Consider the following 17,649-nt stretch of genomic DNA (forward strand, 5'->3'; position numbering starts at 1 on the left):
CCTGCCGACCTTCCAGTCTGCAGTTCAGCGTCTTAACCACTAAGCCACCACGGCCCATCTATGAAGGATATACATGCATGCAAATTTAGAAATACTAGAATTTATTAAGATTTTACCAATGTTAGCAGCAGGGGAACGTGGGTGGGAAGGTGCTATTTGCACTCATGTCCTGCTTGTGGGTTTCCCGTGGACATCTGGTTAGCCACTGTGTGAAGAGAATGCTGGACTAGATGGACCTTGGTCTGATGCAGCATGGCTCTTCTTATGTTCTTAAATATAGAGTGCCTCTGAGCATATGCAGAATGCTTTTCTTTCACCACTGCACACTTACATTCTCCCCCTACCAATTCTGTTCCCCTCTGTGCAACCACCCCTCCTTATCCTACCATCTTCCAGCATCTCTTAATAAAAAACAGATGTCTTGTTTTGTGCAACTCTCCTCTACCTCCTCGTTATGCACAAACTCTCATTGTATCTTCCTCCCCATAACTTCATTTGTTCCAAGACTTCACAAGGATTCAGCCAATGAGTGTTTTCAAAATTAGGGTTAAGTTATGGAGAAGCTCTGAGCATGTACTAAGTGCCTTTCCCTCACCACTGAAGCTAGAGTTCATGCAAAAAAACACCCCCCACACACACACAAATGACAAAACATGCATAGGACTGAGCTGAAAGGGTAGTCAATTCATTAGATGGAATTGGGTAGGCACTGTATTAAGCCTGCAGTACTATGTTCACAACTCAGGACTTATTTCTGAGTAAACATGCAGAACATCAAGGTGTGCAAACCTCCCTACAAAAGTAACTTGTGCTGGAATCCCATGCACACTTTCCTGAAGGTAAGCCTCATTAAACATAATGGGGCTTCTGAGTAGGCATACATAGGATTATATAAATGAGCAGTATTTATCTCCCCTCCACTTAAAAAAACAAAGCCCAAACTCCTATTTTTATTAAAGCTTTCTGTTCTTAGTAACATAGGAGGCTGCCTTATACTGAATCAGACCCTGGGTCCATCTAGTCCAGTATTGTTGACAGTGAGTGGCTTTCCAGGATTTCAGGCCAGATTCTTTCCTAGCCCTACCTGGAGATGCTGGGGATTGAACCTGAGACCTTCTGCATACCAAGCATGTGCTCTACCACTGAGCAACAGCCCTTCCAACTGACAAACAAAACAGCCCCAGATTTGTTTCTCTGCAACCATGTGAACCCACTTTTCTCAAAGACATGAGTGAGAAGGAGAAAAACTAACGCTCTTGTCTGCTTGTATAAAGTCAAATACAGTTCAGAACTTCTCTAGCCCACCAAAGAGAATTCTCTTTAAGAATTCCCCAAGATATGCTCTGGTTGGAATAAAGAAGAGAAAGAAAGAACAGGATAGGGGGAGGAAGAAGAAAAGAAGAATGGTGATTGAAAATGCATTGGGGCGGGGGGTAGAGAAAAAAGAGCCAAGTGGCTCCTTTCAGAGAGGTAGTACTTCAGAGGAATTTAGGAGGCTGTGGGGGGTTTGTAAGGATTGCACATACTTAAATGAGCTTTATGAGGTGAGGTGGCGGAGGGCTTTTTCTAGTTTTTTTAAAACTGTAGAATCTTTTTAAAAGCCTCAGCAGTTCTTCGATCATGATGCCACATAGTCCTAACCCTCCTTTTAGAATAATTTGAGTCCTACAGCTATGTAGGAGAAATTAAAGTGAAGGGGGAGAAAGAAGTTTGTGGAGGCTGATTGGACCCCTTGCTACTAAACTTCTGCAGAAGTCAAAGGTTCCAATTTGGGTATTAAAATCAGATGCAGTGTGAAATACCAGTATTTCACATGGAGCTCTTTCTTCCCTTTCTTCTCCCTCTTCCAAATTTCATTGCAAGCAAGTTCCCAACAGTGGGCATGTAAGAGCAGAAAAGTAAGGGGGGGGAGAGGTTTTTTTGCACCTCAAAAAACAAAACAACAAAACCCCTACGCCAGAGATTAGGGATAGTGACCTCCTAATGGTCATCTTAAACACCTTTTGATTAGGATCTCTAATCTCCTGTATGGCTTGACAGTTTTTTTACTTTTTGTTTTAGTCTTTGAGAAAAGGAAACTTTATGCATGGCTAGCACAAAAGCCACTGGACCTAACTGTCTGCAATTTGCCAGGTTCACTCAGCTCCATAGGGGCTGCCAGGTCCCCAAATTCCATAAACTTATGTGGAAGCACACACAAAAAAGAATGAAAAAAATATAGCTCTTTGCTTTGACAGATTTTCTTGAAAATAGCAAATTTTACCTCTGACTAGTACAAAAGCCACTGGACCTAACTCCCTGAAATTGGGCAGGTTCAGTAAGCTCCATGGGGCCTACCAGTTCTCCAAATGTCATGTATTTATCATACAAACTAAACAAGTTATGGCCGTTTCTGTTTTCCAATGCAAGTCAATGGGAAAATGTAAAAAAATGGCAACTAGGACATCTCAAAAAGATCCGGGGCCCATGCCCAGGTGAGCGCCCTTCCTAATGACGCCCCTGCCACTGGTGATTTTCCAGACATCATCCTCCCTCTGGCTGGGATGAGTTCTTTTCTCCACCCATTTTCTTAACGACCAGCTCTCCTTCTTAAACTTTGCTTGCCTAGCTCCACAGTAGCTTTGCAGGGGGAGGGAAATTTAAAGAGGCCACTGGCTATTCTACTAATATATATCCTGGAGTATACATTCAAACCACAACTTTACTCTGCGTACCTACTCTAATTGTTAAACTGACAAAATTTCACAGAAAACCTCTTGAAAAGACATATATAATAAGTTCCTTCTCCACACTGAAGCCTTTTTTCCTTGTCTTGCTGGGGAAGTCACATTTGTGACACTCGGTACTTAACAACTTGTTAACCAAAGGTTGGCTCTAGATAGCTATCTTCCCGGAGCTAGGCAGGCCAAGAATGATTGCCCCTTGAGCAATATTGCTGGACCCCAGGACAAATGTTTGTTTATACCTTGTGACCTCAATTGATTTCAGTAATGCAGAAAATCATGTAAATGCCTTGCACTCCTTCCTGTTCCCTTGTCAGGGGGAGAAATGTCTTAATTTTTAAAACCCCTCATATCATTGGTGTTTAGTGATATTGTCCCCTGGACAAATACTCATATATCCCATCACTTCAGAGAAGGTTATATGGTGCAGGAACTTGCAGTAGGATATTTTTCTGGTGTGTCGGTAGGAAAGGATTAAGGCATTGTGGCACCAAAATCCATGGGACCATTCTAAGACTGGGGACAGAGAGGGAAATATGGGAACTCCATTTGGCTTTGGGCATGAAAATCTCAGAGGAGGAAAGCATTTGTGTCCTTACTGCTGGCTGGGGAATGCTGGGAGTTGTTGGACTTTTTCTGTCTAAACATGCATAGGATTGTACCCTACATACTTAATAGATTAATAAATAGTTCAAAGCCTGTTAAAAGATTTTCAACAATTAATTAGAAACCCTAGCTTCAGCCTTGCTTCATTGGTGCGTCATTGCTACGCATGTGTCTAAAATGAAAACGTTTGCTGTATTGCTGCTACTGGTTATCTTTTCCATATTGCAAGGGTTGAAGGTATTGGATACAAAATTACTTTCTGAATTCTCCCCTTCATTCATATTCCATAGTTCCTTATTGAGTTAAAGTCCAAGTTGTTTGTCCCTCAGCTACTCAGAGTTCCAGGTTTGGATGTTGTAGCAAACAGGGTTCCCGGGTTGTTGATGGAACAGGATGTAAAGCAAAAGAAAGTACACAGGAGGCAGCCCACCCACCTGCTCTTATGTAGCCATGACCATTCGTGGGTTAAACCCATGAATTGTTATCACATGCAAACCAGGTAAATGAGATGATACTGGGTTGCTATTTACAGTAACTTAAGCTTCTACATAGCCAGTTGCTTTAGTTGCCTGTTGTGGATAAAAATCTCTTCCAAGCAGACAGGGAAGATTTTGTAAAATGAAAGCATTGGTTCTTCTCCCCCTACCCCTTTCAGGCTATTATATGCTACAAACAAGTAACATGTGTAGACAGGCTGGTTAATAAAAATACATGTGGGCTAACAACTTTTGTTGTTGGATCACTGCCTTGTTGTGGCGAAGGGGCTTGCGTAACTCAGTGAAGCCATAAGCTATGCCGTGCAGGGCCACCCAAGACGGACAGGTCATGGCAGAGAGTTCTAACAAAATGTGGTCCACTGGAGAAGGAAATGGCAACCCACTCCAGTATTCTTGCCAAGAAAACCCCATGGAACGTATCACAAGGCTAAAAGATACGACGCCGGAAGATGAGCCCCTCAGGTCGGAAGGTGTCCAATATACTACTGGGCAAGAGCAGAGGGCATTTCCAAGTAGCGCCAGAAAGAGTGAAGCGGCTGGGCCAAAGCTGAAAGGACACTCACCTGAGGATGTGTCTGGTGGTGAAAAGAAAATCCGATGCTGTAAAGAACAATATTGTTTAGGAACCTGGAATGTAAGATCAATGAATCAAGGTAAGCTGGAGGTGGTCAAACATGAGATGGCAAGATTGAACATCGACATCTTGGGAATCAGCGAACTAAAATGGACAGGAATGGGCGAATTTAATTCAGGTGACCATCATATGTACTTCTGTGCACAAGAATCCCTTAGAAGAAATGGAGTAGCACTCATAGTCAACAAAAGGGTGGGAAAAGCAGTACTGGGGTACAATCTTAAAAATGATAGAATGATCTCAGTACGAATCCAAGGCAAACCATTCAACATCACAGTAATTCAAGTCTGTGCCCCAACCACTGATGCCGAAGAAGCTGAGGTTGATCGGTTCTATGAAGACCTACAACACCTTCTAGAACTAACACCAAAAAAAGATGTCCTTTTCATCATAGGGGACTGGAATGCTAAAGTAGGAAGTCAAGAAATCACCGGAATAACAGGCAGGCATGGCCTTGGTGTACAAAATGAAGCAGGACAAAAGCTAATAGAGTTTTGCCAAGAGAACACGCTGATCATAGCAAACACTCTTTTCCAACAGCACAAGAGATGACTCTACACATGGACATCACCAGATGGTCAATATCGAAATCAGATTGATTATGTCCTTCGCAGCCAAAGATGAAGAAGCTCCATACAGTCAGTAAAAACAAGACCTGGAGTTGACTGTGGCTCAGATCATGAGCTGCTTCTTGCAAAATTTCGGCTGAAATTGAAGAACGTAGGGAAAACCACTAAACCATTCAGGTATGACCTAAATCATATCCCTTATGAATATAAAGTGGAGGTGAGGAATAGATTTCAGGGATTAGACCTGATAGACAGAGTGCCTGAGGAACTATGGACGGAGGTCCGTAACATTGTTCAGGAGGCAGCAACGAAATCCATCCCAAAGAAAAAGAAATGCAAGAAAGCCAAGTGGCTGTCTGATGAGGCTTTACAAGTAGCTGAGGAAAGAAGGGAAGCAAAAAGCAAGAGAGAAAGGGGAAGATATATCCAACTGAATGCAGATTTCCAGAGAATAGCAAGGAGAGACAAGAAGGCCTTCTTAAATGAACAATGCAAGGAAATCGAGGAAAACAACAGAATGGGAAAGACTAGAGATCTCTTCAAGAAAATCGGAGATCTCAAGGGAAAGTTTTGTGCAAAGACGGGCATGATAAAGGACAAAGAAGGCAGGGACCTCACAGAAGCAGATGAGATTAAGAAGAGGTGGCAAGAATACACAGAAGAACTATACAGGAAAGATCTTAATGTCCTTGATAGCCATGATAGTAATGTCCTTGATAGCCATGATAGTGCGGTCACGGAACTTCAGCCGGACATCCTTGAGAGTGAAGTCAAGTGGGCCTTAGGAAGCATTAGTAACAACAAAGCTAGCGGAGGTGACAGTATTCCAGCTGAGCTATTTAAAATCCTAAAAGATGATGCTGTTAAAGTGCTGCATTCAATATGCCAACAAATTTGGAACACTCAGCAATGGCCGCAAGACTGGAAAAGGTCAGTTTACATTCCAATTCCAAAGAAGGGCAACGCCAAAGAGAGTTCAAACTACCGCACAATTGCGCTCATTTCACATGCCAGCAAAGTGATGCTCAAAATCCTACAAGCTAGGCTTCAGCAGTATGCGAACCGAGAACTACCGGAAGTACAAGTTGGGTTTCGAAGAGGCAGAGGAACTAGAGATCAAATCGCCATCATTCGCTGCATCATGGAGAAAGCAAGAGAATTCCAGAAAAACATCTATTTCTGCTTAATTGACTACGCTAAAGCCTTTGATTGTGTGGATCACAGCAAACTGTGGCAAATTCTTAAAGTGATGGGAGTACCAGACCACCTTACCTGTCTCCTGAGAAACCTGTACGAGGGTCAAGAAGCAACAGTAAGAACCGGACATGGAACAACCGAGTGGTTCAAAATTGGGAAAGGAGTACGACAAGGCTGCATATTGTCACCCTGCTTATTTAACTTATATGCAGAGTACATCATGAGAAATGCCGGGTTGGATGAATCACAGGTCGGAATTAAGATTGCTGGGAGAATTATCAACAACCTCCGATATGCAGATGATACCACCCTAATGGCAGAAAGTGAAGAGGATCTAAAGAGCCTCTTGTTGAGGGTGAAAGTGGAGAGTGCAAAAGCTGGTTTGAAACTCAACATTAAAAAAACTCAGATCATGGCATCTGGCCCCATCACTTCCTGGCATATAGAAGGGGAAGAAATGGAAGCAGTGACAGATTTTACTTTCTTGGGCTCCAAGATCACCGCAGATGGTGACTGTAGCCATGAAATTAAAAGACGCTTGCTCCTTGGGAGGAAAGCTCTGGCAAACCTAGACAGCATAGTAAGAAGCAGAGACATCCCCTTGCCAACAAAGGTCCGTCTAATCAAAGCTATGGTTTTCCCAGTAGTAATGTATGGCTGTGAGAGCTGGACTATAAGGAAGGCTGAGCGCCGAAGAATTGATGCTTTCGAACTGTGGTGCTGGAGAAGACTCTTACGAATCCCCTGGACTGCAAGGAGGTCAAATCAGTCCATCCTAAAGGAAATCAACCCTGAGTGCTCATTGGAAGGACAGATACTGAAGCTGAAGCTCAAATATTTTGGCCACCTAATGCGAAGAGAAAACTCTCTGGAAAAGACCCTGATGCTGGGAAAGACTGAAGGCAAAAGGAGAAGGGGACGGCAGAGGATGAGATGGCTAGATAGCATCACTGATACAATGAATATGAACCTGAGCACACTCCGGGAGAGTGCGCAGGACAGGAAGGCCTGGCATGCTATGGTCCATGGGGTCACGAAGAGTCGGACACGACTGAACGACTGAACAACAACAACAACTTTTGTAGACATATTTTCAAGGTTGAGTAACTGTATTTTTCAGTTCCATTATGTGAAGTGGGAAGTTTTCACTGTCAACCCCAAACAACCCCAAAATGTATCTCACCCTTGCTTAAAACAAGACTTGGGCAGGTTTTGTGGTATGCGATAGTTCTTTTCACACTGATGGTGCTGCATTAATTTATCCCTTTCCCTGCTGGATCAATGGGTTGTATCCAACGCTGGGTGTCCACTGGCAGAATGGTTTCCCCTTGCAGTCCCCACATGCCCTCAAATCTGCTCTGGAGGATTGGGGAACCCTCTGGAGCAGTTTTGGGGAGGAGGGGAGAGAGATTGGATTTAAGCCATTAACCTGAAAGGCTGAAACTATGTTCACATAAACAGCTTATGAGTTAATTGAATTATTTCAGGTTATTTGGAATGATGATTATGTATGAGAGAGTTAGGAATAATGGATTTTGCATAACCCATATTGTCAACAGTAGCTTTATTTCATGTTCGTTGACAGATGTCTTCAAGGTTTTCATTGAGTGATTTGCATTAAAACAACTTCTTGGGTATTCCTGAAACATGCTGTTTAAGTTGTAAAGCACACATTTTGGTTTCTGTGGAAACTTTTCCTAAACTTAATGAGAAATTTATGTTAGGATGTAACAGCTGTGTGCAGTATTTCTTTTGGTATAGTGAGGTTTCTTTCCCCATACCTATCGTTCTCTTCCTTTCTGCCATTTGTTGAGTTCTATTGCTCTTTTGTGTTCTTTTTTTGTAACATTCATATAATCTGATCAGTATCAGTACCTCATTATAGTTACTGAGATGCTGATACTGATCAGCTTCTATGAATGTTACTGAGAGATTAGTTGCTGACACGCTTGTGAAATATGTAATTTATCGAAGACATGACAAGATATTTCAGGTCAATCTTGATTTTAGTATGAACATTTCATTGGCAGTGCTGCTTGAGTAACACTTGTCTCAGTGTTCTATGACATGTTAACTAGAAAGAATTTGAATTTAAGGTCTAATTAAAGTGACCATATGAAGCTATATTAGCAGCTACAACGAGTTCAGTACTTCTTTGTCAGATAAGATTATGAAAGAACACACATCTTCTGTTTGCTGTGTTGCTTTCTTATGTCATAAACTTTCCAAGGTTTAAGGACTTAATTGGGCACCACTTTTGTAATACATGAAAAGACAGTCCTTCTTGTTCTCTAAATTTGTTGAGGGGAGGTGTTTGTATTGCTTGTTTCTGCTAGTTGCATAACACATTCAGTTCCTCGCTCTGTGTGTGTTCTAAAATACTTTGTGGAAACTAGTTCTTTGGATGGCATATTTTAGAATACTTTAATTCAGAATGTAATATAAGCCCTCATTAGTTTTTAATAATTTCCACTGGTGTTCAACTAAAAGCTACTTGTAAATTTATAGTCCTCATAAACAGGTTAACATTTTATTTTCATGTGTCTGATTTGTGAAGTTTAAAAATCAGTATATAATTAATCCTGTCACATCCCATTCAAGTCATATGGGACTTCAAAATATACCAGATGTCTTGTTTACCTAAACATAGGACTGGGAACTTGGACTGATGTTTCTTCACGGCAAATGGTAGGCAGGGATTTTCAGGAGAGAAGCGACAGGAGGGTGCTTCATCCTTCCACTACCCAGTCTCCCACTGCCCCCAACAATTTCCCCCTACTATTGCAAAGAAAAACAGTTATTTCAAAAGACAACTATGTGATGGTCCTCAATTGTTGCTTCTAATAGCAAGATTAAGAGCATTGTATGGTTTGGCAAAAATAGAATCTTTTGGTACCTTAGTCTGCAACAGACTAACACGGCTACCCCCCGAGAAATTGCTGTGTAGGAGTTCCATTAAAAATAAAGAATAATTTAGGAATAAATAGGTCAAACATACTCCAAATTCAGATTTGTGTAGCTCTAGTTAATACACTTTGAAACATAGTGGACTAGTTCAAACATAACAAGAAATTATAGTTTATAATGCTTTTTTTAGAATAGCAAACAGAAGTCCTTTGGATAAAATACAGTATTACAAGATTTTCTGACCTTGGGATGAATTAAAGAGAATATTTGAGCCAGATCACTGCCATTGGTTTCAGTTTTGTCAATTAAGAAATTATGTAAGTGTAGAGATAAGATAAAATGTATTAAACACATTATTCAGAATTTGAAAATTTGGCCTTAGCAGTTAACATTCAAGTTATATTATCAAAAATTTACCAAGTTTTGACAAAGATCTATGAAGAAGGGAAAATTTTAAAGAGAGATGGGAAAGGTTGATTAGAATACTAATGGCTAAAATCTGTTTTTACTGGAATAGCAAGCAATGCCATCTGTGCCAACTTAAAATAGAATTTTAATAAAATATTTTATGGCTGGAATTTGAAATAATAAATAAACAAAATGGATAAAGATGAAATAGACTTATGCCAGAAGTGTTGTCAGGTAGCAGCTGACTACCGCCAGATGTGGTGGGATTATCCTAAAATTTTGGACTAAAGTACACAGATATTCAAAGGATAGTTGAATGTAAATTAAAGTTAGAACCAAAGACAATGCTTTTAATTATAATATAACTAAAATAAACCAAGGTATGATTTCATGTTTAACAGCTACTAAGTTGGATATAGCAAAAACCAGACAAACAAAAAATGGAAAAATGATAAAGCATTAACAAGACATAGTTGTTGTTGTTGTTCAGTCGTTCAGTCGTGTCCGACTCTTCGTGACCCCATGGACCATAGCACGCCAGGCCATCCTGTCCTGCACTCTCTCACGGAGTGTGCTCAGGTTCATATTCATTGTATCAGTGATGCTATCTAGCCATCTCATCCTCTGCCGTCCCCTTCTCCTTTTGCCCTCAGTCTTTCCCAGCATCAGGGTCTTTTCCAGAGAGTTTTCTCTTCGCATTAGGTGGCCAAAATATTTGAGCTTCAGCTTCAGTATCTGTCCTTCCAATGAGCACTCAGGGTTGATTTCCTTTAGGATGGACTGATTTGACCTCCTTGCAGTTCAGGGGACTCGTAAGAGTCTTCTCCAGCACCACAGTTGGAAAGCATCAATTCTTCGGCGCTCAGCCTTCCATATAGTCCAGCTCTCACAGCCATACGTTACTACTGGGAAAACCATAGCTTTGATTAGATGGACCTTTGTCGGCAAGGTGATGTCTGTGCTTCTTACTATGCTGTCTAGGTTTGCCATAGCTTTCCTCCCAAGGAGCAAGCGTCTTTTAATTTCATGGCTACAGTCACTGTCTGCGGTGATCTTGGAGCCCAAGAAAATAAAATCTGTCACTGCTTCCATTTCTTCCCCTTCCATATGCCAGGAAGTGATGGGGCCAGATGCCATGATCTGAGGTTTTTTATGTTGACTTTCAAACTTTTGCACTCTCCACTTTCACCCTCAACAAGAGGCTGTTTAGATCCTCTTCACTTTCTGCCATTAGGGTGGTATCATCTGCATATCGGAGGTTGTTGATAATTCTCCCAGCACTCTTAATTCCGACCTGTGATTCATCCAACCCGGTGTTTCTCATGATGTACTCTGCATATAAGTTAAATAAGCAGGGCGACAATATACAGCCTTGTCGTACTCCTTTCCCAGTTTTGAACCAAACGGTTGTTCCATGTGTGGTTCTTACTGTTGCTTCTTGACCCTCGTACAGGTTTCTCAGGAGACAGGTAAGGTGGTCTGGTATTCCCATCACTTTAAGAATTTGCCACAGTTTGTTGTGATCCACACAATCAAAGGCTTTAGCGTAGTCAATGAAGCAGAAATAGACATTTTTTCTGGAATTCTCTTGCTTTCTCCATGATCCAGTGAATGTTGGCGATTTGATCTCTAGTTCCTCTGCCTCTTCGAAACCCAGCTTGTACTTCCGGTAGTTCGCATACTGCTGAAGCCTAGCTTGTAGGATATTGAGCATCACCTTGCTGGCATGTGAAATGAGCGCAATTGTACGGTAGTTTGAACTCTCTTTGGCGTTGCCCTTCTTTGGAATTGGAATGTAAACTGACCTTTTCCAGTCTTGTGGCCACTGTAGAGTGTTCCAAATTTTTTGGCATATTGAGTGCAGCACTTTAACAGCATCGTCTTTTAGGATCTTAAATAGCTCAGCTGGAATACTGTCATCTCCGCTAGCTTTGTTGTTAGTAATGGTTTCTAAGGCCCACTTGACTTCACTCTCGATGATGTCCGGCTGAAGTTCCGTGACCGCACTGTCATGGCTATCAGGGACATTCAGATCTTTCCTGTATAGTTCTTCTGTGTATTCTTGCCACCTCTTCTAAATCTCATCTGCTTCTGTTAGGTGCCTGCCTTCTTTGTCCTTTATCATGCCCGTCTTTGCACAAAACGTTCCCTTGAGATCTCCGATTTTCGTGAAGAGATCTCTAGTCTTTCCCATTCTATTGTTTTCCTCAATTTCTTTGCATTGTTCATTTAAGAAGGCCTTCTTGTCTCTCCTTGCTATTCTCTGGAATCTTCATTCAGTTGGATATATCTTCCCCTTTCTCTCTTGCTTTTTTGCTTCCGTTCTTTCCTCAGCTACTTGTAAAGCCTCATCAGACAGCCACTTTGCTTTCTTGCATTTCTTTTTCTTTGGGATGGATTTCGTTGCTGCCTCCTGAACAATGTTACGGACCTCCGTCCATAGTTCCTCAGGCACTCTGTCTATCAGGTCTAATCCCTGAAATCTATTCCTCACCTCCACTGTATATTCATAAGGGATATGATTTAGGTCATACTTGAACGGTTTAGTGGTTTTCCCTACATTCTTCAATTTAAGCCGAAATTTTGCAAGAAGCAGCTCATGATCTGAGCCACAGTCAGCTCCAGGTCTTGTTTTTACTGACTGTATGGAGCTTCTCCATCTTTGGCTGCAAAGGACATAATCAATCTGATTTCGATATTGACCATCTGGTGATGTCCATGTGTAGAGTCGCCTCTTGTGCTGTTGGAAAAGAGTGCTATGATCAGCGTGTTCTCTTGGCAAAACTCTATTAGCCTTTGTCCTGCTTCATTTTGTACACCAAGGCCATGCTTGCCTGTTATCCCGGTGATTTCTTGACTTCCTACTTTAGCATTCCAATCCCCTATGATGAAGAGGACATCTTTTTTTGGTGTTAGTTCTAGAAGGTGTTGTAGGTCTTCATAGATCCGATCAACCTCAGCTTCTTCAGCCTCAGTGGTTGGGGCATAGACTTGAATTACTGTGATGTTGAATGGTTTGCCTTGGATTCGTACTGAGATCATTCTATCATTTTTAAGATTGTACCCCAGTACTGCTTTTCCCACCCTTTTGTTGACTATGAGTGCTACTCCATTTCTTCTAAGGGATTCTTGTGCACAGAAGTACATATGATGGTCACCTGAATTAAATTCTCCCATGCTTGTCCATTTTAGTTCACTGATTCCCAAGATGTCGATGTTCAGTCTTGCCATCTCATGTTTGACCACCTCCAGCTTACCTTGATTCATTGATCTTACATTCCAGGTTCCTAAACAATATTGTTCTTTACAGCATCGGATTTTCTTTTCACCACCAGACACATCCTCAGGTGAGTGTCCTTTCGGCTTTGGCCCAGCCGCTTCACTCTTTCTGGAGCTACTTGGAAATGCCCTCTGCTCTTGCCCAGTAGTATATTGGACACCTTCCGACCTGAAGGGCTCATCTTCCAGCATCATATCTTTTAGCTTTGTAATATGTTCCATGGGGTTTTCTTGGCAAGAATACTGGAGTGGGTTGCCATTTCCTTCTCCAGTGGACCACATTTTGTCAGAACTCTCTGCCATGACCTGTCCGTCTTGGGTGGCCCTGCACGGCATAGCTTATGGCTTCACTGAGTTACACAAGCCCCTTCGCCACAACAAGGCAGTGATCCATGAAGGGGAACAAGACATTAGATAAATAAAATTTGGCAAATGGTACACTTGACAAACTAACGGACCTTGTTTGCAAATAATGCAAACCCATGGTTTATTTAACCCATGGTTTGTTGCCCCACCAAGGGTTTGTCTGGCAGATGATCAAAGAAACCGTGGTTTGTTTTCTCAGTCTCTGGGTTGTTTGTTTCCCTTTTCCTTTGCTGTCTCCTTCCCTGTTTCCCAAATGCCTTTGCAGTGCTGTAGTACTGGCATGTAGAGTGCTGAGTTCGTTTGTTTTTACCACTCATACCCACTGCCTCTGTAGCCTGGTGAAACAATCCATGCACAACCCTTGGTTCTCGGTTCACATGTAACATCAACCCATGGTTTAAGCAGCCCATAGTTCACAACCCAACAACAAACCATGGATTCTCTTTCTGAGTTGTTTGTGGTTAATAAACCATGGTTTGTTAGCATGGCTGGATTTGCACAACGTAACAGCTCAGATTCAATAATCCATACCATTGGGTTACATTATATGCGAACCCTTTAAATGTGTTGAATTAAGAGAGGGAAGACAACAAAAACCATGATTTGAGATACAGTAGCATGCTTTTATTGCATATTCGTTGGGTAGATATAATATTGCTTTTCTATAATATGACTGGCAGAGCAATTCTACCTACTGGTGGAGGGTGGAAGAAGAAATCTGCAGTGAAGCAACTGCCGCATCCACAGCCCTATTGGCAAACAGCAAGTGGGAGGTAGCCAGCTCCGTGCCCTCCTCCATTGTGGCCAATAGGCACTGAGCCCTGCCAGTGGGACAGCAAGATTGGTGGAGCTTTCTGCTGCTGCACTGGGGCGACTTTTGGTGGTGGACCACCTCTGGCAGAGCAGGAGGTCTGCAGCATCCTATGGCACCTCAGCTGCCCTCCCAGTATAGAATCGTTCCCTTTCATTTATGCATTTATTTATTCAGTAAATTTTTAAGCCACCCAAGAACTGAAGTTCTCTGGGTGGTATACAAATTAAAAACTTAAATACAAAGAAACAATAAAATAATAACAAAAATTAACGTTATAATAAATAATATTTTCTTTTAACTTCTCTCAGTTTCTGAGATATTTGGTGCTCCAAATCGATTGTTGAATGGTTGGATATAAGAATATTAACAATATGGATAGTTAACACTGCTGTTGCGTTTCTAAAAATTTAAACATGAGTATTTGGAAAATAACTTTGTACCATGATTTTAATTTGTAGAAGAAGAAGTTGATGATTATGCTTTTTCTTGTTGTTGTTATTGTTAATATGTTTCCCCCTCTTTTCACAGGATAATGAAAAACGGACCCCTTTACATGCTGCTGCATATCTGGGAGATGCAGAAATTATTGAGCTACTTATTTTATCTGGTATGGTGTTTTTCTTGATTATGGACAAGCTCTGTGCATAGAAACCATCATTATACAAATTTTGCAAATGTAATAAGAAATATTAACTACCTGTTTATCCAGTTTAATCATTTAAATGTTTAATATACATATACTAATAAGTCCCTCTCTATCAATGCATCTGATGAAGTGGACAGTGTCAATGAAAGCTGATGCCAGAATAAATACATTTGTTAGTCTTTAAGGTGCCACAAGGCTCTCCGTTGTTTTTTATGTAAATATTGTTTCTACTACAGAAAGCTAATTACTGAACTTTGAATTACATGAACACCATTTGTAGAGGTCAAGTTCCTATGCTGCATAAATGAGAGCTTCCTAAACCTAGTTTAGTTGGGGAAAGCTGCGGTAACACTGGCAGGATAGAGCAATATGCCTCGGAAGATCTTTTATTTGTCTTTGGTGTTCCCCTGATTGTAAGCACTTCAGGAGATAAGCGATAGCTCAGTGGTAGAACACGTGCTTTGCATGGTAAAGATTCCCAGTTCAGTCCCTGGAATCTCCAGTTAAAAGGATCAAGTAGCAGGTGATGAGCAAGAATTGATATTAAAGCTTGGGTTGTGCTAGAGTTTGGAAAAGAAAGCAGGTGTCTATCTTAGAATAGGTGCCTAATGATGAAACAGCATTGCCTCTCTTCTTCCCATGCCACTTCTAGTGTATTTTCTAACAGACATACCATTTCAGCCCTGTATTTTAAGACTCATATTTAAATGTTATCTTAACAATAATGCATGCATCTGTTTTACTATGATGCATGTAGTCTGTTAACTTGTTTCCAGAGCTGCTTTTGAGAGTGTCATTTGTGCTTTGCTTAGGTTGTTGAGCACTTCTTTCTATTCTACAGAGGAAATCTGCACTGTTGCTGCTTCTATTTTCTTCTTCTCCATTAACACAGAACTATAATTAGAGAGGAGGTGAAGCTGAACAAATTATTATTCCTCTAAATTTCCTCTCCCTGTGTTTTTTTGTTTTGTTCCATGAGTATAGTTTACTGGGAGTACTGCATTTCCGGGTTTCTTCCAGTGTAATCCTATGCATGTTTGTTTATGCATATTTACTTGGAAGTAAGTCCTACTGTGTTCAGTGGGGCTTACTTCCAGGTAAGCATGCATAGGATTGCAGCTTTAGTCGTTCTGCTCTGTAGCATTGTTTTGAGACTGAGTTCCTAAAGTATGATGTTTACAGACATGCAATAATGTAAATTAGCTGGATGCAGATACTATGTTGGTTTTAACGTAGGGCTAATCTTATTTAGTTTTTAATCATCAAAGACACATTACTAGATTAAAGTGGAGAATTTTCACATCCTGTCAGAGAAACTTGACAGGCTAAGTTAAATAAGCTAAATATTGGCTTATTTACTGCCTTGTACTATTCATTGCACTTCTGAATAATCTGGCAAACTCTGGTTCGTGAACAAATTGGATAATGTAATTAAACTTTGGTTCTTCTAAGGGAGAAATATATAAACTGCAGTGTGCAGAGAAGTATTATTTACACTCCAATCAATATGTAATTATCCTGCAGCAATGTTTTAATATTTTTATTAGCCTGTATTTCATGACTAGGTGCATACAATTTAAAACAGAATTTGTATATTATATTGCTTTTTTTAAAAAAATTCTCTTTATATATGCAGGAGCTAGAGTTAATGCCAAAGACAGCAAATGGTTGACTCCGTTACACCGAGCTGTTGCATCATGTAGTGAGGTATGGAGGGTTTTTTTTAATCAATAGAAAGAATACTGTAATATGATCCTATCCTCAAATTACACTAACTGGACAAGAGTAGTGTTGCTACTAAATTCCTTAAATAGGCACAACTGCAAGTTACATTGGTATGGTGGACCCTTAAGTTGGCATTAAATTCTATGCCATCACAAGAATGAGAGTAAAAGGAGAAAAGTGGTTGGAGTAGGAGGACATGTTAGTGAATGAGTTGCCAACTTAGTCCAGCCCCAGGGTTAAGCCCTTCTTTCCCTGTCAATGTGAAGTTAAGCTAGCAAAATTGTGGTGCCCATTGGAGTTGATAGAGCTCATAATGACTGGGTTCACATGTCTGAGGAAGGAAAATAAGCCATCATAGCTTATATCCCTTGCCCTGTGCATGCCGTGTCATTACCATCATTACCCTCGCTGGGTGTGGTTTGTCATGTTGTCTGAACATGGCAAGCATGGGTTTACAAACCACCCCACAACCCTAGAGCAAGCCATGTGTTGTGGGATGGTTTGTGAACCCACCCACCATGCACCCTTGCTGGGTTCAGACAACACAACAAACTGCACCTGGCAAGGGCAATTATGGTAATGATGCAGCATGTGACCGGCACGTGCAGGGCAGGGAAATAAGCTACGATGGTTTATTTTCCTTCCCTGATCATACAAACCCAGCCAGTGACTCCCCCTCTTAAACCTCAAAGCCTGCTCTAGCTCGACTATTGCCTTGCCTCCCCCACAGGGCCATCTACCACCAGCTGCCCTGTGGGAAGGATTCCAAGAGACAGAGGGAGGAAGGCACGATAACATCAGGTGCTGCACCTGTTCCAACTAGACCAGGGATGAGCAACTTGTAGGCCAAAACATCTAGAGGGCCACAGCTCCCATCAGTCCTAGCTAGCATGGCCAATGGTGAGGGATGATGAGAGTTGAAAGCCAAAATGTTTGGAGGGCCACAGGTTGTACTGTCTCCCCCCACCTCCCTGCCCCAGAGCCATCTGCCACCATCCCTGTAGAGGGATCCTAATAACATATTTTATATATTGATCGTTGCAATTTATTGATGAATGTTGTTATTTGTAAGCTGCTTTAGAAGAATTTGTATCCTGAAAAGCAAGATAGAAATGATTGTAATTAAAAGCATACAAGTACGTACGTACGTACATACATAACTTTTGCCTTAGTGGATCCTGGGAGCCAATGACAGCATGACACAGCACGAGGTATATATACATACAGGGAACACCAATCATATGTATCAAAACTCGTGGTATGAAACTACATCACACT

General features: G+C 41.3%; 1 protein-coding gene across 3 annotated transcripts in view; it reads left to right on the forward strand.

Annotated features, from left to right (window-relative positions):
• ANKRD28 (ankyrin repeat domain 28) overlaps positions 1 to 17,649 on the forward strand; it is a 139,500-nt gene that overhangs the window by 72,358 nt on the left and 49,493 nt on the right. For all 3 annotated transcript variants that reach the window (XM_084858448.1, XM_084858447.1, XM_084858446.1), the window contains 2 exons: positions 14,529 to 14,607; positions 16,283 to 16,353. In XM_084858448.1, coding sequence (XP_084714574.1) covers positions 14,529 to 14,607; positions 16,283 to 16,353 — 150 coding nt within the window. The remainder of the gene's footprint in view (positions 1 to 14,528; positions 14,608 to 16,282; positions 16,354 to 17,649) is intronic.

This window comes from Heloderma suspectum, chromosome 5 (genome assembly GCF_057233095.1).
Source record: "Heloderma suspectum isolate Gila_16-S chromosome 5, 16-S_ref, whole genome shotgun sequence".
NCBI classification, from domain to species: Eukaryota; Metazoa; Chordata; class Lepidosauria; order Squamata; family Helodermatidae; genus Heloderma; species Heloderma suspectum.